The 21,344-nt window shown below is 46.1% G+C and overlaps 1 protein-coding gene across 7 annotated transcripts in view; it reads left to right on the top strand.

Moving 5' to 3' along the window:
* The window catches only part of APLP2 (amyloid beta precursor like protein 2), a 45,968-nt gene extending 35,014 nt beyond the window's left edge, over positions 1 to 10,954 (top strand). For 2 of the 7 annotated variants that reach the window (XM_027655463.1, XM_027655457.1), the window contains 9 exons: positions 5 to 163; positions 638 to 766; positions 2,981 to 3,080; positions 3,631 to 3,801; positions 4,357 to 4,392; positions 7,101 to 7,183; positions 8,012 to 8,086; positions 8,502 to 8,657; positions 9,385 to 10,954. In XM_027655463.1, coding sequence (XP_027511264.1) covers positions 5 to 163; positions 638 to 766; positions 2,981 to 3,080; positions 3,631 to 3,801; positions 4,357 to 4,392; positions 7,101 to 7,183; positions 8,012 to 8,086; positions 8,502 to 8,657; positions 9,385 to 9,486 — 1,011 coding nt within the window. In that variant the 3' untranslated portion in view covers positions 9,487 to 10,954. The remainder of the gene's footprint in view (positions 1 to 4; positions 164 to 637; positions 767 to 2,980; positions 3,081 to 3,630; positions 3,802 to 4,356; positions 4,393 to 7,100; positions 7,184 to 8,011; positions 8,087 to 8,501; positions 8,658 to 9,384) is intronic. The other 5 variants (XM_027655458.1, XM_027655460.1, XM_027655459.1 and 2 more) reach the window with 5 other exon arrangements.
* Positions 10,955 to 21,344: the final 10,390 nt, after the last annotated feature.

Genomic DNA, 21,344 nt, shown 5'->3' with positions numbered 1-21,344 from the left:
CTAGCACTTCCAGGCCATGGTGAAATCTCTGGAGAAGGAAGCAGCAAGTGAGAAGCAGCAGCTTGTGGAAACTCACCTGGCTCGTGTGGAAGCAATGCTGAACGATCGCCGTCGGATCGCCCTGGAGAACTACCTGGCTGCCCTGCAGGCTGACCCACCACGGGTGAGCTGCTCTCCCCCACATTTCTACAGCAGGACAGCACTGGGTAGGATGGAATGTGGCAATGTCTTGATGAGAAGGTGGCCTGTGACTTGCCAGGGCAGAAACTGGGAATAGGTTCCTGGGAAAGCTTTCTCCATTGTGGCAGTTTGTGCTGCAGACTTGGCAGTGGGACTCCTAATTGACTCGCTGGTGAAAAAGCCCTCTACTTTGTTTGGTGTCCATAAGGCACAGTTCAGAAGGTGTGGTGTTCTCAGTCAAAAAGGCTTAATTAATAAGTGTTCTGAGTCAAAGAGGCTTGATTTGAATGCGTTCTGAGTCAAACAGGCATAATTTAAAGAGAAAATATCTAAGAGGTGAGTGCAGGTGACAGATCTGTCCAACACCAAAGCAGGCTCCCATCTGAGGTGCTGTTTTCAGCTGTGAATCTGATTTTGACTCCCGTGTGTTTGAGCTGTTCCCTGCTCCCCTCCCCAGCCCCACCGCATCCTGCAGGCCCTGAAGCGCTACGTCCGTGCCGAGAACAAGGACCGACTCCACACCATCCGCCACTACCAGCACGTCCTGGCAGTGGACCCCGAGAAGGCTGCACAGATGAAGTCCCAGGTGAGGAGGTTTCATTTTCACCCAGCCCTGGCTGTCAGAGGCTCTGAGAGCCCTGTGTTGTTGGGTACTATAGCAATGTTGCCCTTGTGCAGAGCTCTCCCTCTCACCAGATACACTCCCTGCACAATTTTCCTTGGTGCTTGACTCTGTAAAAAACTGAAACTCTGATTTATTTTGGCCACAATGACAAGTCAAGGGATTTAGAACTAGTTCAGTATTGGTATTGTATTTCCTTTTATAAAGCACCCATGAAATTATTTGTTGAGAGGTTGGTCTTCCTTGAACATCCTTCCTCACACCCTCTAAGACCTCATGCCTGTGTTCCTTTCATTAGGCTTGTTCTTCACTGTATTGGGGGGTTGTGGGAATTGTGCCTCTGCAGAGTTATTGCCTGGTTTGCAAAGCATAATACGTAACCCTTTCCAAGCACTTGATCATTGTTGTTAACCTTATCACAAGTCTTGTTTTGATGTGTGTACGTTGTGCTGTTGCACTATACCGTACTCCTGAACAGGTAGAAAATAATTTTCCTCCTACTGGGTAGTGTGTGTGAATGTGCTGCTTGAAACCTGGCAAGAATAGTTACAGATACTACACAAATCTTTGGAATTATGTCCTGATACTTGTTTTCATTTGTTTTAAAATGGTAGAAGGTTATCTAAAAGGTCCAACTGATTCAAAATTCAAATGAAGAATGGCCTGATAACATCGAAAGGTCTGTTCATAAGGGCTCAGAGAGTACTGACTGCCCAGTCACAGCTTTAGGAATGTTTTCCCAGTTCCAGTTTGTGGTTGATATGCTGCTTTGGAATATCTTTGAATTTTGTAATGTATGAAATATAAGGAGAAGGGAAAAGAACAGAGAGCTGCAGGGAGACAGTGTAGTAGAGCACATCCAGTGCTGCCAAGTGGAAGAAATAAGCTGAGGAAAAATGCATTAAAAAGTGTATAACCAGGAGATGGAAATATCCTGGGTTACGAGTAGGACAGGGAGGGGCAGAGCAGTATCACAGTGATTTTCTAGAAGTGAACCTCACCCTTGGAGGTACCAGGCCCCATGAGTGTCACCTTGTTTCTGGGTACTGGCAGTGAACCTTCACCTCGTGTCTCCCGGGTTGTCTCCCACTGGCTGAGTGACTCAGTGCGATCCTCCCTCAGCTGCACATCCTCAGGAGGGGTGGGGCACTTATGCTGGGCAGCATAAGTGCCTTTCGCGATCGCCTTTTCGGAGACACATCAAGCACAGTCCACCCCAACACTTTGTTCTGCTGCCAGAGCCCAAGAGAGAGTGTGTGAACTGTATTCTTGTGCTAAACCCTGAGCAGTCCTTAATTCGTTCTGAAGGCTGCAGTGTCAACAGATCGACGTGCGAGGGATGTGGGTGGTACAGTTCAATTGCCATTCCCTTTACTTTTCAGCTGCACTTTAAGCTCCTCAATCGATTCCCTTGATTGACAAGCTGCCACATATAAAATTAAATTGCTTTCATCCTTACTCTTAAAGGTCAGGCACACATCAGACTGTAAAGCAGGTCCGTCCAACTCCTTGGGTTTTTTCAATGTTGGGCCGTCCATATAAATGTTCTCCAAGCTCTGTGCGATCCCTGATTATGCAGCACCCTCTTCAGGTCAGGCCTGACTTCACCGCTGGGCTTACTGTGCTTGAGAGGAGCAATTGGAGGTTGCACACAGTTCGAATGTATTTCTCAAATGAAGGGAGAACACTGTTGCCAGTGAGCGGGTGTCGGACAAATGTAATGCCACCGTTGGTATGAAAGGCACCTTTGTTCTGAGACCAGAGCTGATAAATAATATTGTGTACTCCCTTTGCCTGTATTTTTTCTAGCAGTCAGGGATGATAATCCATTTAATAAAGCACTTGCAACTGCTGCAGGAGATGAATTATGACCCTGTCTGGCATATGGGAAATACCAACCTCGGTGGTATTTTGGTGTTTCCAGCGGAGAGCTGGTTACAAGAGTCAGCTGAATCCTCTCTCTCACCCCCAACACTTCCCAAAATACTGAGAGCAACATATACAGATGGCCAGTTCCAGGGAAGAGTGATGTGGTGGAGAGATCAGTCAGAGAATTGACTAGATAGCCCTGTGTCCCATGGCAGACCCACCAGTTGTAGATATTTTATTAAGCAAGGGAAGAACCATGAAGTGACTGACAGTCTATGCCTACTCCAACACACTCTTGTACATCTGCAGGTGATGACACATCTCCATGTGATCGAGGAGCGGATGAATCAAAGCTTGTCTCTGCTGTACAAGGTACCATATGTGGCTGAAGAAATCCAGGATGAAATTGGTGAGTGTGTGTGCCAGTTCATATGCTGTGTTAAGACTCCAAGCTTTTATATCCAGTGGGCTCCCAAATGATTGGTAGGTCCTTTGGGGGGATGCCCTTGACAACAAGCACTTGGGCTTAGGCTTAGGTACCGCAGGGCAGACACTCTGGGGTTTGTAGCACAGGCAGTGAGAATAGCTTGTTCCCAAGAACTTTCACTGTCTCCATTTAAAAAAAAATCAACAACATTCAGAATAGCAAAGCTGTCTCTCTAAGGTGAAAAAGGTCCATAAAAATAAGCAGATGGTTTCCAGTTTTATAGTTTAATCCCATCTTGCCAAACTCTCTTGCCACATCAAGCCTCTTGGCCCTTATTTGCATGTATTTCTAACAAATAAGAAAATTTACTGAGAATTCCAGATGAGACTTCAGAGCCTGCAAGATAAATAACCTGGCAGCCCTGAGCATGTTCCCCTGCAGCTCTGCCTCAGCGAGGTTCAAACCATCTGCCCCTCTCTGTCCCTGCCAGGCTTCGTGCAGTTTGTGGAATAATTCCTCTTCTTCCTTTCAGATGAGCTGCTCCAGGAGCAGCGTGCAGACATGGATCAGTTCACATCCTCCATTTCTGAGTCCCCAGTGGATGTCAGAGTGAGCTCTGAGGAGAGCGAAGAGATCCCCCTGGATGGCAAACCCTTCCGCCCATTCCAGGTGAAAACCTTCCCAGCCGTGCCCGACAGTGAAGGTATGTGCAGCTGGAAATCAGACTCACTGGTGTGGTTTTGTAGTCTGTAGGCTCAGCTGGAACAGAGAAAGCTCCATCCCTTTGGGTGATGTAAGAGTAAAGCAGTTGCCCCAGCGGTACCCTGTATCTGTCCATTGGAGAGGCAGTACCACTCTGAGCTGCTCTCTTGATTTTCTGATTCTCCTCTTTGCAAAATTGCCCTCTCTCTTTTCATTTTGCAGCAAGTATTAAAGTTTTCCAGTGTGGCTTGACTCTGAATTTTCAGTCTTTAACCAAAATGCTCTCATGTAACATTAAGACTTTGTGCCGTGACCTGCTGAAGGACTGCAGGAATTCTCTTTATTTTTTTTTTAAATACATATCTATTTTGTTGACAACTGACGTGTGCGTGTGAAGGTATTTTAAAAATGCTTGAACATTGTCCTGAGCTTAAAGAAAGCTGTAGACTAAAAGCTTTTCCCAGGGTCTGAGTCAGAAATCATGCACAAGCCTTTTTTCCTTTCTCTCTTAATCTCCTTTCTCTGCTATTTTTGTTTTTGTTTTCCCTCCTGCTAGATCCTCAGCCGGATTTGTACCATCCAATGAAAAAAGGTTGGTTCTAAGCTGCTCCCTCACAGTGCTTTCAATCACTCTCCTACCTCCTCAGTGTGTCTGATAGCTTCATTTTAGTTCCATGCTCACCTTGGTTTTCATTTCCCTGCTCTCACTTAGATCAGTAACGTTCAATTTGCTTGTCTAGGGCTAGAGTTAAAGAAATTACTTAGTCTGAGCATCTAATTATGTGTGTTCCTCCCTGATGGGCTCACAAGAGTCTTGGAGTGTGTGGAGGGGCTCCTTTGCCCTGGAGAAAGGTGGCAGTGTGTCTGCAGCCCTGTGGTACTTTGCACCTCTCATGTGACACTGCTCAGATTAAACCTTGCCATGCTGGTGGAGTCCAGAGGCTTTTGTGCCTCCTGTGGAATCTGTGCTTGATCCCTGATGACACCACTAAACCAGGAATGAGTGTTTTGTTTCCCAGCTAAATGTCCTCACAGGGTGCAGCTAGTCTGGGACAGATAAATTAGGAGTTTCCTCCTTCGTGTCTCCTCAGCATCACCTTTTCGCGTGTAGCATCTCTCCATACCAGCAAAGTCCATGTGATTATCCATTTCTCCCTTAGCTCGGTGTTAATTCTGCAGTAACTCAGTGCCTGGCTAAAAACAGGCTTTAAGAGCAGCATAGAAATATTGGCATTAAATCAACATGTTGTTTAGCAACACAGTCTCAGGTAAAGAGCAGTAGAAATGTGAGGCTCTTGCAGATCAGTGCTACATGTGCTCTGTGTGAGGAGTAAACCCAGTGTTTTAATCTGCCTTTGGCTCCAAATACATAGTGCAGACCTCAAAGGAGAGCAAAGGATTTTGCTAATAACCATTCACATGAGCACAAGTAGTTCTGTAGCACCATGAAGGCCAGATAGCTTGAAACTGTTCTCATTATCCTGCTTTTCGTTACAAATGTAAGTCACCTTCATCCCTCTTGTGGAACAGTGTACAGCTGATTCAGTGTGCTGACTACTCTGGAAAGAATTGGGATGGCCTTTAGTTTGATTTTTTTTATCTGCTAGATTTTTGGACAACTGCTTTGTTGACTTGAAGGTGATAAATTTTAAATTTGTGCTAGTTCTCCCTGTTGGAGTAAATGTAAGAGTTTCTGATGACCTGGGGACAGAGTTCCTTCTCTTCCTTCCCTTTTCATTGAATTGCTTGAGGGCTCTGAGGGAGTTTTGGGATTGTTTTTTTTGTGCAGGTGTGTGGGGGGTTTATCCCCTGGGAAGTATATAATTTAAACTATACCTTTGAGCTACATAAAGCTGGATCTGTTACTTTGTACAGCACTCTGGGACAAATAGCAAAGCTGAACTGCCTGCCCTGGAGACTGTGCTGCCTTGGCTCCAGAGACTGGAATGAAGCAGCCACAGGCCAAAAGCTGACACAGTAGTTCTGTGCAAACTGTTTGTGACCAGTGTCTCCTGAAAATCCCAATCATTGACTTCCACAATAACATGACCTGCTTCGACAGCCGAGAGAAGTCAGACTGGCAGCCTTGGCCGTGCCCGGAATCTGATTACTGCCTCCAGAGAAAAACGGGATGCACTAAACCCCAAGATGCCTCACAGTTGGAGCGAAACATTATTTCCGTGGCATTTTCAGGCAATAAAAGCTTGTCACTGTAAAAAGTTGCCTTGGAGCCAAGTAACCTTTCCTTGCAGCTCATCAGAGAGCATGCTGCCAACTTCAGCAGCAGTTGACATAACGTCTTAGGCAACCTGCAAGCTCAGCAGCCCGTGCAGAGGGGTTTGCAGTCACCAGCAAAGCCTCAAGTGCTGTAGTGGTGTTTCCCTCCCCTCGTGCTCCTCATTGTAAGGATCCCAGTGCGAGTTTGAGGCTTGGCTGTCCTGCTTTTGCACCCGTGAGTCACAGGTGTGGTGAAGGACGTGACATTGTCCCTCCTGACAGGGGAAAACTGGTGTTATCCCAATATGCTGTGTTATGTGAGGTCAAAGCAGTTTGCATCAGACTCTTCTCTTATTGATCTGGTCTATTTATAAACTCTTTGGATCAAAGCAGTTTATGCAGAGCAGCCTCCTTCTGTTAATTGATGCCCTTCTCTTGAGCCTGTGCTAGTTCCAGCCTGGAAATGGGGGAGTGATGTCCTGGTACAAAGTCTGCTGTAGTTCTCTGCTCCTCCCTTGCCCTGGGATTTATTGTTTCTGGGCCAGATACGGGACAGCCGCTCCTTATAGAACTGAACCGGCTGACCTTGGAATTCTCATTCCTGAGGCTCTTGTTGGTGTGCCTGACTCCAAAAGGATGGGTGATGCTACCTGTGGGAGTGAAGGCATTCCCTGTGTGCTGGCTCTTGGCAGAGGGGTGTGCGTGCACTTCCATCCCGGGGAAGTGAGGTGCTGGTGACCCCGGGGTGATACTTGCAGATGTCACTGTGCTCACAGTTTGTGTTACACCTTGCCTGGGGCCTTCTAACAGCAGCACTTAGTGCAGTATGTCTGCATTGACACTTCAGCCTGGTTTTGGTGAGTCCTGTCTGCTCCTCTCATTGCCACCTCATTTCCTCTCATTAACAGTCCCCCCTAATCACTTGTCACTGTAGCATAGCTTGTGAGCTCCCTTCTGACACAGCAGCATGAAGACAGGTTAATACTCAGCGGTTAAACACGAGCCATGGCACCTCTGCAGATATAAGTGACCCTCCCAGAGTGTCCTGGGGGCTGATGGGCTCTCCTTGCTCTTTTGTTGCAGGTTCTGGCATGACTGAGCTGGACGGGCTGATTGGCGCTGAAGAAAAAGTGATTAACAGCAAGAACAAAGTGGATGAAAATGTGGTGAGCTCTCCATCTTTATTTTGGGAAGCCAAGCCTGCCGTGGACACTAATTAATAGCAGTGGCTTGTTTCCATGTCTTGTTCCTGCTCACAGAATGTCAGTGTGTTCATTATCCATCTGGTGTGGGGGAGTCAGTTTGTGACTATTGTAGGCTCTTAATACTGATTAGCATCAGAAGGGTGGGAGGGGGAGGGAAGGACAGCTCAAGATCTTTGGCAGTCTGAGCTGGAGAACTCTGATTTAGGAGCTGCTTTTCCCAAGCAGAGACCCTTTGATGTCCCTTTATTTTCATAGGTAGCTTGCTATGTGAACACACTGAGTGCTGGTGTATTCTACCTGTGTTCCCACCTATTCGTCATGGCAGGAAAGGCCTCACCTTCCTCTGAAGGCAAGTGGCCCAGCAGGTATTGGCTCTGTCTACAGTGCAGAGAATTCTCAAGGTTCTAGTGGCAGCTGCTGTACCTCAGTTCCCTGGGCTTTAAAAAATAAAAAAGTCACCTTCTGACTTTCCTTTCAAAACTGTTTTAAAGCCATGTGTTAGATCTTATACAGAAATACTGGCTCCAAAGTTAGGACCTATTTTTTTATCGTTTTTTTCTTTGGGGCTTTAGTTTGAGGTAGTCTGGAGGTATGTAGTTGTGTTACTGACTCTGGTGGCTTTAAGTGGTGGGGAACATCCCACACTGTTGAGACCAGGGCAGAGAGAGATGGTAGGTGGTTCTGAGCCTTTGCTAGTGTTCATTGAAGGTCTCTAGTCTGCCTGCCTCTTCCTTTTCCACCCTGTTTTGTGTGGCTCCTTTCATAAAACACTTTTGGCACCATTTTCAGGTAATTGATGAGACCCTTGATGTGAAGGAGATGATTTTCAACGCGGAGCGTGTTGGTGGGCTGGTGGACGAGCCGGTACGTGTGTACAGTGATTGGCAAATTCCAAGCTGGATTTTGATTCCCGTGCACTGCTGAATTTGGGGTTTGGTGCCTGGATGCTGCTCTGGAGGTCAAGCAGAGTGAAATAATTTACAGCCCTTCTGCATAAATATGTAAACAATGAACACACGTTGGATACTCACCTGGCTCTTACTGCAAAAGTGTTTTGTGGGATAGGGAGTTGATGTGCCTGCCCAGAGGCACTAAGGGGGGAAAGATTTCTGTGTTCATTATCCTTTTGCTGGAATGTTTCGGGGTGGAATATATACACTGTCCAGTTTATAATGAGTCATGTCTTGATACCACAGATGGTTGAAGACCTTATTAGTGACCACCATTTAGGTTTGTGTTGAGCATCTCCCTCATGGCTCTGTTGTTTTCTTCCCTCCAGGATAATGACAACTCCCTCCGTGATGATTTCAGCTTCAGCAGCAGTGCCCTGATTGGGCTGTTGGTGATTGCTGTTGCCATAGCTACTGTGATAGTCATCAGCTTGGTGATGCTGAGGAAGAGGCAGTACGGGACCATCAGCCATGGCATCGTGGAGGTGAGAAACAGCTCCATAACCAGGGATGAAAATAGTCAGTGCTGAATCACATGCTGGGGGGGGGGGCGAAGATGGCAGGAGCTGCCAAGCCATGGACAGCTCTGCTCCTGCTGGGTGAAAATTAACTCTGTCACTGCTGACAGTGTCACTGGTGTGCAGGGGTCAGTCCCCGGCGTGCCGTGCTGGCACCTGGCACTCACACTTACCACCAGGATTCAATTAGGATTCCTGGCTGGCTCAGGGCAGGATTTAGCAGTAAATGAGCTTTTCAGGGGATATCTTTAGCAGGGCAGTCTGTCACTCAATCCATAGCAATTTGTCCTCCTGGCTAATGGCAGTGACTATTAAGATGGGCTGAACACTGAAGAGCAGCTCCTTCCTTGCACATTTCTAATGACAACTTAATGGAGTTCAGGGAAAGCTGCTTTTCCCTTTGCCCAACTGATGCAGGAAATCATAACTACCTCTTTAATGAGAGAAGTGGGTCCCTGATTTGTAGCATTAGCTGGGTAGTAATGACAGATTTGTGAGAACATCCCCACAGAGGCTCGGCTGGGCCGGAGGCACACAAACGAGCAAGTCGGTAAAGATAATTATTTTTGCAGCTTGCCTTTTTCCCTGTTTACTGCTCCCCATGTTAGTTATTCAGTGTTTGTTTGTCACCTCTTATTCTATGGAATAAATCCTGGACGTGCCTCCCGTGAGCAGTAACATGGTTTTTCTTCAGGTTGACCCGATGCTCACCCCAGAGGAGCGGCATCTGAGCAAGATGCAAAACCACGGCTACGAGAACCCCACTTACAAATACCTGGAGCAGATGCAGATATAAGAGAGATGAAGATAAAACAACCCTGGCTGGGAAAGGTGCAGGGTGGAGGGCCAAAGTGGTCCAGTGTTTTGGATCAATTACTGACCAACAGTTGCTTCGAGAGGACTTCATCTTACATTCAGAACTCCTGGATCATTAAGACTATAATTACTACTGTAGAGTTGCAATTTCCATTCTTTTAAATGGGTGAAGAAATGATAATATAACAATATGATATATAAATCTTCTTAAATGGGAAAAACGGATCTATTGCAGATATTTGACTGATATGTAGTTTTCTTTTTTTTTTTAAATAATCTAAAAAATACCAGTTCCATTGTACTGTTGTCCGTTACAAGCTCTATATATATAAAATGGGAAATGTTGATTTTTATTTCTGATAGACCACCTGTATATTGAGGGTCGTTTGTACCAGCCCACCTTGTATAAAGGAGACAGTTGTGGCTCTTCAGTCATTTTGGCTTTTATATATAAAGCAGTATTCTTTTTTCCTTTTTTTTTTTTTAAAGAGAATTTCACTGGGAGTTGCAAAGAGATTAATTTAGGGATAGGAGCTATGACAGCATAAGCGAGGAAGCAATTGGGAATGGTAACTAACAAAAATCCTTATAATGAAAAAACAAAAAGGAAAAAGAGAAAGGAAAAAAAAAAAGAAACCCCCCATCCTCATATGCCAGTGGCGTGCACCCTGCTGCTTAGCAGCTCGGGCTCTAGGAATCAACACTCCCTGGAGGCAAGGAGTTAAAAGGCTTCTAGCATCTCTGTTTATAGCTGTTCTAGTGGAATGTTAGAACATGGTTTGTGCATACAGGGGTCTGCACATTCCCCTTCCCGATTCAGTTCTGCTCTAGAGTTGGAAGTTCTGGTATTGAATTGAAATCCTTTGTTCACAGCCAGTTTCCTTCAGTACTCACCTGGCATTAACAGCCCCCTCTTGCTACTACTTTCTAATTTCCCCAGCTCTCCTGCCTCACCAACATGGTAAGTAGTTAAGAGCCGCAGATTTTGGAGCCTTTGCATCTCTCTGGGTGACGTTGGGCCCTGGGCACAGCTCTGGGTGTTTGCCCAGAAATGACAAATCACTGCAATAACCGGGACCTTGAGAGCTGATGAACGCGGAGCTCACTGAGCTGGGGAGGGAAGAGAGACACCTTGGGAAAGGGATGCTGTCTGCCTGCTGTAAGGGAAATGGGATGCATAGGCCCCTAGAAGACCAAAAGGGGTATTGTTCCACTCACCATCATGTCTTTGTAATGCTTGTATAGTTGGTGTTAATGCTCACGGCTTTTTTAAATCTGGAGGTTCTGGTAACCTGTGGTGTATTTTTTCTATTTTTCCTGTGACTTTTATTTTTTCTTCCCCCTTCCGTGTCTCTTCCCACTATGCACAGATTTACCTGCAAACTCCTTGGTGTGATCTGTGGGGAATGTACAAAGTTTAAACACATCAATAAACACTTTAACTTCCAGTCTGTTTCTTCTCTTTTTTCTTGGGCTCGGTTTGTTCTCCCTCCTCCCGTGGTGTCCTACTGAATCTACAGAGACCTTTCCCTGCCTTCTCAGTGAGAAGGACTGTGCAGGTATTGATGTATAACCATGCCTGGAGTCTTTAGTGCTATTTGCAGGTCCTTTGCGGAGAGAAGGAGGTGGGATCATAACCAACTCTCTGGACCTTGAGTAGATTTACAACAAACTGGAGTACAGGCTGGGGAGATCTGGGACTGCTGCTTGTTTCTGGCTATTTGGGGAAGACCCTGTGGAAGGTTCTCATTCCTGGGATGCAGGTGGCCACTGGCACAGCCTGTGGGAGCAAGCAGAGCCAAGGCACCCTGTGGTGACAAGCTATTCTGTCCCCAAACATCCACCTGCACTTCCTTGGGACAGAGCTCGGCTGGGAACACAGTGGCTGTGCTAGCTGTGTCTCACAGCCTGGGTCACCCACAGGCCTTAGGAATGGGGTTGGGCACAAGAAGGGCTGCAGGAAATCTTAAAATTCCTGGATATAAGGACATGGAAAAAGGCCTCACAGTGACGCAGGTTCTGTGAATACAGATTCGATCCCTGTATGGGCCATTCACTTGTGAGCTGGACTTGGTGATCCTTATGGGTCCCTTCCACATCAGAACATTCTGTGAACTCTGTGAATGCTTCTCGTGAATGGCCATATCTGAAATACTTTGAAGACATGAAGCCCAGGGCAGGATTTGGCTGACAATGGTTAGTGTTCCCTGTATCACTGCAGATGGTTTTGTTTATGAAGGGAAATAACTGTTTGGTTTAACTCTCTTTTCCAGAACATCCTAAAACTAACAGCCTGTAAAGCTCAAAGCTGTCTCTGCTCCTCTGTGTCATTTCTCTCCATTCTCCTCCTTTGAAGTGTGACCTCGGACACATATTCTTCCTCTCTCTCATCTCGGTGAAACAACCAAAGTCATTGCCACTTGAATGTCATTTTAGGAGACAAGAGACAGAATTAATCTTTCTCCACGTTGAGCTGTGCAGTTCCCAGTAGGTCTGGATGAAGAGAGGGACAGGAGGAAATACGAAGGTTTAGTGATTTTGAACAAGAAACAATCGCATGCCCTGTTTCTCCTGAAACATGGGCTCCTTAGTTGCACTGGAACCTCTATATTCTGGTTAAATTATTCAGACTCTGAGGAAAGAGCAGATGCCGTCCTAGAAATGCCGTCTGTTAGCTTGTCACAACTACTTGGGAAAGAGTTTTGATTTCAAACTAAATTTAATTTCAGTGATGCCAGAGCGTTTCTTCAGCCCAAAGCCATTCTTGGACTGCACCTCAGGTAGAGTGACCTGCAAGAGAGACAAATTACAGAGGATGTGGATTGAATTCCAGAACTGAATTTGCGTAGTAGATTTTTTCCCTTCGATAAATTTTATTAGCCCTGCAAAATGAATACATCAGCCTGGAATCAAAGTCTATTAGTCCCATGCCTTGGCAGGGACTGCCAAGAGCTTGGGATCGATTCTTTAGGATGGATTTTGACCTCAGCTTCTGAAAAGTCATGTTGAAAAGTAGCTGCTTGAAGATTGATGCTAAGACGTGTCCCAGGTGTTAGTGGTAAATGTTGTCACTGATCCCCGCAAAGAGGCTGCGGGGTAGTTTAGGGGAATATCAGAAGTCCTATGTTGATAAATCACTTTAAAATGAGATGATTCAGAGCTCAGTGGAGCAGTTAATTGTGGGAAGATTTGCAGGGTGGTGTAGAGAGCTGCATTTCAGGAGAAAACTCTGATTTTAAAAAGTATTTTAAGAGGAGAACACAATTCTCTGGAAAAGAGGAAGAATGTTGGAGAGAGGGGCCCTTGGGAATGCTGAGTGGAGGAAGTGCTGGGTCAGTTGTCTTCCTTCTTGCGAAGCTCTTTGTTTCAGCCCTTCCGTGAGGGTGCAGTGGGGTAATGAACGTCAAAACCCTTCTGTGCATGCTGCCAGCTGGATGGAACGTGGGTGGATTGATTTTTTTTTTCCAACCTTGCTTGTCTTTGATGTGCAGAGCAACGCTTGTGTGAAGTGTGTTTGTGATGGTTCAACCCGGGCCAACAGCAGAGATGGAAGGTGCTCGTGAGGAGCTCAAGGATGTGCTGAGGCAGTGCCTGGTGCCTTTCCCTCTGCTGCTCCATCAAAAGGTGACGTTCACCTGATGGAGCACACGGATCCTTAGTCCTGGGGTGTTTCAGGAAGATGTTTGAGAGCTGCAACTCTCAGGGTGAGGTGTCCTTTGGTCCAGCCTGAGAGCGGCACCTAAAATTGGTGTCACCACACAGGGATTTGTGGGGATCTCCAGGGCAGGTGCAACTTGTGCTGAAGGCTCTGTTGTGACAGAAACTGCCAGATGTGCACAGGGGCAGCAGTGATGAGCCAGAGCATGTTTTTATAGGACATAATAACTATAGCAGAGACAGAGTAAGGTAGGGAAAGGGAGGGTGAATGTAGCTGTTCATGATTTTGGGTCTCAGTGGGACCATGTGCAGGTCACCTGGCTGTGACCCTCAGCAGCAGCACAGGATGGAATCCTCAGGGAGCTGTAGGACAGCAGGATCAAAACCTGTTTTTCCAGTGCAGGAGTCAGAGCATCCTTAGTCTGTGCCAAATGCCTCTCCCCAAATCCACACTTTCATCCCTGCAGATGGGGGAGAAGGCAACAGAGGCAAGGTTTTAATCCATGTATATGTGATTCAGCAGTAGTGAGTGGGTTAAAAGCATGAGAGTTTTGCTGTATTTACCACTGACCTGTGGGTATCCCCTGCTTTGTTGCAGGAGCACTTAACCCCTGGCCTGTGGGCTCTCTGTGTGGGCTGCCAGGATGGGTTAATGTAGAATTTTATTTCCAGCAGCTCTGCTTTCCTGAGAGCCATTTGAGGGCAGGCTGTGGGCTGAATGAGCTGGTTGTTAAATATCATCAGCCCCTGGATGGCATCTGAGATGTTCCCTGAGCCCGTTGGGCTGAAGGTGAGGAGAGAGGCTGGGACCTGAGAAAAGTGGTCCCATCTCCCCAAAACCTTGGGGTGCATGTCAGTGGGATGGGGTAAAGACCCTTAAGGGGTCCAGGTGATGTAGTACAGTCTGTGGAAATTAGTACTCTTCCAAGATTGCTGGCTCTGACTGGGAGAGCTTGGGAATATTCCAACCCTTTGGAGGCTTCCTCATCCTCCTCAGAGCTTCATGGAGCTGTGGGTCCCACAGCCTGGCTGTGTGTTGTGGGAAGGTGGTGCCTTAGGCCATGTTCTGTTTCTGTGCCTTAGACTTCCCCAGATGATCCCTGGGTGAGAGCAGAAAGGACGAGTTTACCTCTGAATTTTCCTCCTGGCATCCTCAACATCCCCGCAGTCCCTACAGCAACATGAGCTGGTCCAGCCTGGGCTGGAGGCCACTCCGGAGGCAGAAACTTCTCAAGATCTTCTCACCCTGCTTTCATGCGAGAGCAGAGATTTCTTTCCTCCTCCTCCCCTGTGTCCTGGGAACATTCCCTGGCATGGAGCACACTATTCCCTGTCTCGAGTCCCTGCTCACACCAGGGGCTTTTCTCTGCCCGACTGCAGCAACAAGTGACACACCTGAGGCTTTACACAGATTTACTCCTGGCTTTGGAACTGCTGCTCACCCTGCTCCTTCCAGGTGCTGTGCTTGGGAGAAGGATGGATATCCATGGAGGCTGCTTTGGATGTGATTCCTGCTGACTTCCCAGATGAGGCATTGGTTTTGTCAGGAATTTCTGTGGCATTTCTTCCGCATGAGGAAGCAGAAGATGCATTTCCTGGTGAAAGGAAGCTGGTGATGAGGATGGAGGTACTTTACTCAGCCTTTGAGTGACTGGCAAACTGTGTGTGGCTCTAGAGCTGATTAAAGGTGTCTCTGGTGCTGTAACCTCAGGAAGCTTCTGCTCTTACAACATCCTGAGTGCTCGGCGTGTAGCCCTGAGGCCCTGAATTTGTGTTGCTTGTGGGCATGTTTGGTATCACTATGGGCTTGTTGGGTGGCACAGACTCTTCCAGCTGCTTTCCCCAGCAGGCTGAGTTTATATCCTACATTTCTGGGGAGGTGATGTCATGAAGGAGGCTGTGTGTCCTGCAAGAGGTCTGCTGACTACACCAGGGCAGGTTGAACAGGCCTCTGATCTAGTCAAAGATATCCCTGCTCATTGCAGGGGGTTGGACTAGATGGTCTGTAAAGGTCCCTTCCAACCCGAACCATTCCATGATGCCAGAGGCTGTAGGTTCTTCTACTGGGAGAAATAAGTATGGGCTTAAATTGTGAAAATCTCTCCCGGTGAAACATTGCTGTGATGTTGAAGAGGCTGAGGGTGTTTTTTAGTTTTCCTCTCTGGGCAGTGTCAGAGAGGGGTAAGGATGATGCAGTTGTGTCTGATTTGGATTGAATATCCCTTCTGGATTATATTGTAGCAGTTGTTTGGTGCATCCTCTTGCAAGGTCTCTGAGAGGAAGGGCTCTGCCTATGGCAAGCTCAAAATAGAGGGAAATCCAGGTCTGGATGGTGCCAGGGTGGATTTAGTTTTTTAGCTGAAAGCACAGGCACTTCAGAGGAAACACTGGGAGGAAGTGGTGTGAAGGCTCTCTGAGCAGAGGGTTGGTCCCTCCCCTGCTCCCTGGGCGGCTGCTGGGATGGGGACCCAGCACAGATCTGCCATCCTGGAGCTGGGCTTGGGGCCTCCAGGGTGTGTTTGGAACATCTGGCAAAGAGAGGCAGTTCTTAGGGCAATCTGGTTGAAAAGAGCCATTACAGGGTGGGCTTTTAGTGTGGGTTTGCAGGGTGGATTTGGGAAGGGGGGGTTGTTCTCCTGTGTGTTTACCAGGGCCTCTCGTTCCTGCAGTGGAGACTGGCAGGTGAGCAGAGCAGAGCTGGTTCTCCTGGGCTGGCACTGCCTAATCCAGTGCAAGGTGAAGATTAATTGTTTTCTCCAGTGTGGTGGTTTGGCAGGGAATAATCCTGCAGCTGGTGCAGGCTCATGGAGGCTGGAAGAGACTTCTGGAGGGCATTTGGCCTTTCTCCCAACTCTGAGGTCAGACCAGGTCGCTGCGTTGTCAAATATAATTCTGCCTTTTTCTGTATCGACTCCCCCTATCCAGGAGTTTTGGGGCAGAAAAAACTACGTCCACTATTATCTGAGTTCAGTAGAGTTGAAAGGTGAATTCCAACTACACCTTGACAGTGGGCCACAGGGAAATCTCATCCTTTTTTCCTCTTCTGTGCAAATATATTTATTTTGTGTGCATTTATTTGTCTTTTTCTGGGCTGCAGCCCTTGTGGTGCCAAACCACTGTGTGTCTCCTTTTAATATATGGTTTTTGGATGTAATGGGATCATCTGTTTCCAGGCTGGCAGATTTTGTGTTATCCTGTGAAGATGTAGTGACAGACATGAGTTTTCAGCAAGAATGAGGAAGGAAACCTCCCTCATGGCCACGTGAGTACTTTTATGCTAGAAAAGAAATAAACTGCAGGGGAAGTGATGGTCTGGATGGATTGGTGGGGGGCTAAGGTTTTTTTTGGGCTGAATTTTGATTTTACCCCTTGTTGGTGACACAAGTTACTGGAGCTCAGTCCAGGTACTGAGAATCAAGAGCTAGACTGGGCCTATCCAGGCTTGGTCACAGATCCAACCCCCAGCTCTTTCAGTTGCTTAATTAATAATCCCTTTTGTACAGATTAGGGGTGTTTTGTGCCTTCCTCTGCTCATAAGCCTGGGAAGGTGTTTTTTTTTTTAGTTACTGCTGTCTCCTATTTTGAAGAGTGAACACCAAGAACATCCCAGAGGCTGTTGTCTGATAAACACAAAGCAACCTTAAACAACACTGGCATCCTTAATTTCTCAGGATGATGCATCAAGAATGTATTTTACTATTGTATTTTACTGTTGCATTTTAAATTCAGGCCTATTTGCTTAAATTTATTTTTAAAAAATAGGGAACACTTGAATTTCCAATGCCCCAAAATCAGTAGTGGAATTGAATCTTATATAGGAACTAGTTTCTGAACTGATTTCAGAATCACACTCTGGGTTTAGATGGGGCATTATTTATTCCTGGGCTGTCAGTTTATATTTTTCCAAGGGATTTTATTGGAGTTTTTTGGGGATTTTCAAGTGTTCTCTACTTTTACAGGCTCTAAGCAGGGATGTGGGACTGAATCATATCCATCCAACAATACTTCACTGGTATATTAGAAATATCTTAATGAAGGGAGAAGCTTCAGCATGGAAATTATAGTGATTTTTTTTTTCCATGAAGGACCTAGAATTTGGCTCACTTAAAAGAGTTGTTGATATTATGTGGTTTTGGAGGCCAAATAAACCATAGGACCTCCCTTCAAGGTAGTTGGTGTGTTGTTTTTTAATGTATAAATTCGGGGGGGGGGAAGCCTTTAATTTTCATTTTTATGGTGAGTTCTGCTCTGACATTTCCTATCTCAGAGGTTTGGATTTTGGCTTGCAGGGTTTGGGGTTTTGTTTTTCTTTTTTTTTTTTTTTGTTTACCTTTTGTTTGGTATTGTTTTGTTTGGTTTTTTAATTACTATTTTTATTGTTAAGCTTGCTCTTAAGCCTGGTCTAAAACATAGAATTGGTTTCTACAGAAGATGAATCAAGTAATACATGACCTCACTGCAGCCTCAGCCCCTGAGCTCCAGTGATAATTAATCAATTGGTTAATTAAACTGTTCCTGCTGTGGTTCCTTTAAACCCAACAAACTCAAACTCCTGCCCATGTGTAGAACACTACAAGATCTAAGACAAACACTTTGAATTTCATGATAAACTAAATCATTTTGACTGTAATAAGGGACTTTAAGAATAAATTTTCTATTTTAGTGACACTGTTGGGTCCCAAGGTGGAGTTTAGACCCAGCCTTCACCTGAGCTGTGCCAGGTAGGTTTTTTTCCTGATAAATTGCAGAATTAGGTGGGTTTTGTCCATTAGGTTGCAAATAGTCTCCCAGTAAAGAGGAAACAAGATCTGCACCATGTTCCATCAGTTGCCACCTGCCCATAGAGGAAAAAACCCCAAACCCAGCAAAAAAGACATTTTCCCATCCTTTCATGGTGGACAGGACTCAGCAGGTGATGGAACAGAGGTAGCACATCACAGGTAGTCAGGGCAGCACAACAGGTGTATCCCGAATATGCTGCAAATCAAACAAAAATTATCTGTTATCTAATAGATTCAAATAAAACCATCTCTCTACCACACTCATACATCCGAGCAGGCACTGCATATTTGATTTTCCAACAGTATAACCCTGAGAGAGGAGGGGTAATTAAAGTCACCAGGGAGGAAGGTGAGCAAGAGGTAACTGCTGTTCTTTCAGCATCCCAGCACCAGTTCTGGAGACCAGAGACTCCAGTTTTTCCTGCACTATTAATGGCATGAGTTGTGTTTCCAAGCAGTACTGGCAGCTCTTCTTTTAATCCAGGTAACTCACGTCCCCACCACAATATCACCACATGTGGGTATTCCTACCCAGCACATCTGCAGCTGAGTCCACTGAGCAGCAAAAGGGCCACCAAGGAAACGTCCTTCTCTCAGCAAGACATTGACCCAGGGACTTCTTGGGTGACCAGTGGTGCTGTGTTAGTGATGGTCCCCATAAGGAGAAGGATGCTCTTGGTGAACTCAGAACACCTACAGAACCAGCACAATGGGGTGTCCCAATGCCAGTCTTAGCAGGCAGACATAATGCACAGACCTCACCACATCCTGCAAGGCAAATACACATTGTTAAGGTTAATGAACAGGGCAACCCGTTTTGTGAAACACATTGGCACACCTGAATTTTCAATTTTAATTCCCTGCCCTGAAATACAGTCACTGGGTATCTATTTTAAAAGCATGGGAAAGGAAACACCCACTAGGAATTCATATACTTGTCCACATGTGAGGCAAGTCATGAGTGACGTGAGCAGGACAAGACTCCGCAGATATTAAGGGGAAAATAATAATATATTTCTCAATAAAGCTTCTCTAACACTTAAAATTCATGCATTCAGAAAGATGGTTGCTGGTCTGGAGTCCCACAAATTACAGTGGAGATACATAACAACTAAAAATTAGTTTATCATCCCTGTCACACTGTGGAAATCCTGCTGAAACCCAGAGCATCCCACAAGCAGGAGCAGCCTCCTCTCCACCATCCTGACACATGCCCAAGAATCTCCAGCCTCCCAGAATAAACTACCCCAGGCAGAGCTGGAAAACTTTCTCTTCCTTGACAGCACTTCCCCAGCTCTGCGACCCTTCTCTGGACACCCTCCAGCATGTCAATGTCTTTCGTGTAGTGAGGGACCCAAAACTGAACACAATTTGAGGTGCAACCTCCACACCTTTGGATGAGATTCAAGTTATGCTTCCTCAGGGAGGATAAATAAGCATGTACTGCTGACTGTTGTTTCTTAAATCACTTGAGTTAATAGGCAAGAAATGCATTAAGATTAAAAAAAAAGAAAAAAAATTTAGAAGTTCTGGAAGAGAGGAGTGACCTAGAAAATCTAATTGTCCTCTGAACAGCAATTGCCCTAAGTTTGGAAGCTAAGTTTACTAATTAAGCTGAAACAGTAGATTTTAGTGGTGCTTAAAGTGCTAATCAACTCCTCTTTAAACCATGAGTCTCCAGCAAGTCTCTCAGCAATAACAGTAAAATGTTTTGCATAGAAATGCCTTACTGAGGGTCTGCAAAGCACCTCAGCTCTTCCAGAAGAGCTTCTTCCAGCTGCAACCAGCCAGCCATCGTCCAAAGGCTTTCAAGACCAGTTCCTCCAGGCTAAAAGCCCGTTCCTGACTTTTGCCAGCAGCAGAGGATTTGTGGGAAAGGGAAAACCTTCATTTCTCCCTTTCCATGCATTCTCACAGTCCTTAACCACTCGCTGACTTCAATCTGAAAGCATAAGGGTCCCTATTCCTTCCAAACACTTCAGTGTTCTGGGTACCTCAATCATTTCCCCCAAATTTAATTGTGCAGTAGAGAATATCTGTCATTAAAATCACCAGTCTTAGTGTCTCTGTGTGCTAATAGACAGGAAAAAAGGTAAAATGCAGGTATAACCTTGGATTCCAAAACATTAGCAATGTGTGGAGCAGCAAAGAGACAAAGCATCACTTTCTGACCAAGGTATTTTCAGGGAATCACAGTCCACAGCCCATGGAAAAAGATTATCCGTATCACTGCATCTCTGGGGACCAATAGCACAGACAGACCGTAGGACAAATTCCTGCCAAAGGAATCCAATGTTATGTAGGAAAATAACACAGGAACAGCATCAGTTGGGTCAGTGTATATTAAATAATGAGGTCCCCCGTAATTAAACCCACCCAGACACACATCCTAACCCACCTTGGAGAGGCAGGGACACTAATAGAATGGAGTGTCACAGCTCTGGATTCCCACCCTATTTCAGGGTCACCCATGTCTGTCCTTAGGACACAAGCAGCACATGCAGTGATGGTTTTGGGGGGACAGTGTAAACTTTCCTCATCGCTTGCACATCACCCAGTCATGGAATCCCAGAATGGTCTGAGTTGGAAGGAAGCTTAAATCTCATCCAGTCTCAGCCCTTGCCACGGGCAGGGACACCTTCCACTAGCCCAGGTTGCTCCAACCTGGCCTTGGACACTTCCAGGGATGGGGCAGCCACAGCTTCTCTGGGCAGCCTGTGCCAGGGCCTCACCACCCTCACAGCCAAGGATTTCTTCCAGTATCCCACCTAACTCTGCCCTCTGGCAGTGGGAAGCCATTCCCCCTTGTCCTGGCACTCCAGGCCCCCTCAGTGAGTTTTATTCCCTTCCAGTTTCAGTGGGACAGGTGTTACAGAAGATGCCAATCTCATGCCCAGGCTGACTGGGAACTGCTCTACAAACACAGCTACAGCCACAACAGCCTCATGTCTTCTTTCTACTCCATTGACCCAACCAACCTTGGTCATATCTCAAATACAGGACAGCTCTATCACCCAACACAATGACAGGTAATTTTGAGTGCTCTGTCCAAAGAAACCCTGTTGGGCTTGGAACATGATCCCACTAAACCTGATAAAACACATAGCTGGATGATCACTGTTTGCTCTTATTTACATCTGTTCAAAGAAAAAAGAAACATCCTCACTAAAACCTACATTTTATGCAGCAAAACCCTCAGTAAGAGATTCAGCACTGCAAATGTAACTCCAGGGCAGGAAAAACAACCAGTAAAAAGTAACATTACTGATCAAAGGGGAAAGAGATGGTTTTTGCCTTTCTTTTCAATCAAAGCTCAGTACATCAAGTTGTAACCTCTGCACGAAGCTTCCCGTTAATGGCAGCCAGTCTATGACAACTTGACACAGTGACCCTACTTCTG

The sequence above is a fragment of the Corapipo altera genome, unplaced genomic scaffold, assembly GCF_003945725.1.
Source record: "Corapipo altera isolate COAL_440 unplaced genomic scaffold, ASM394572v1 71, whole genome shotgun sequence".
Classification (NCBI taxonomy): Eukaryota; Metazoa; Chordata; class Aves; order Passeriformes; family Pipridae; genus Corapipo; species Corapipo altera.
Note: the sequence above shows the minus strand (reverse complement) of the source record. Positions and strands in the feature narration are given on the sequence as shown.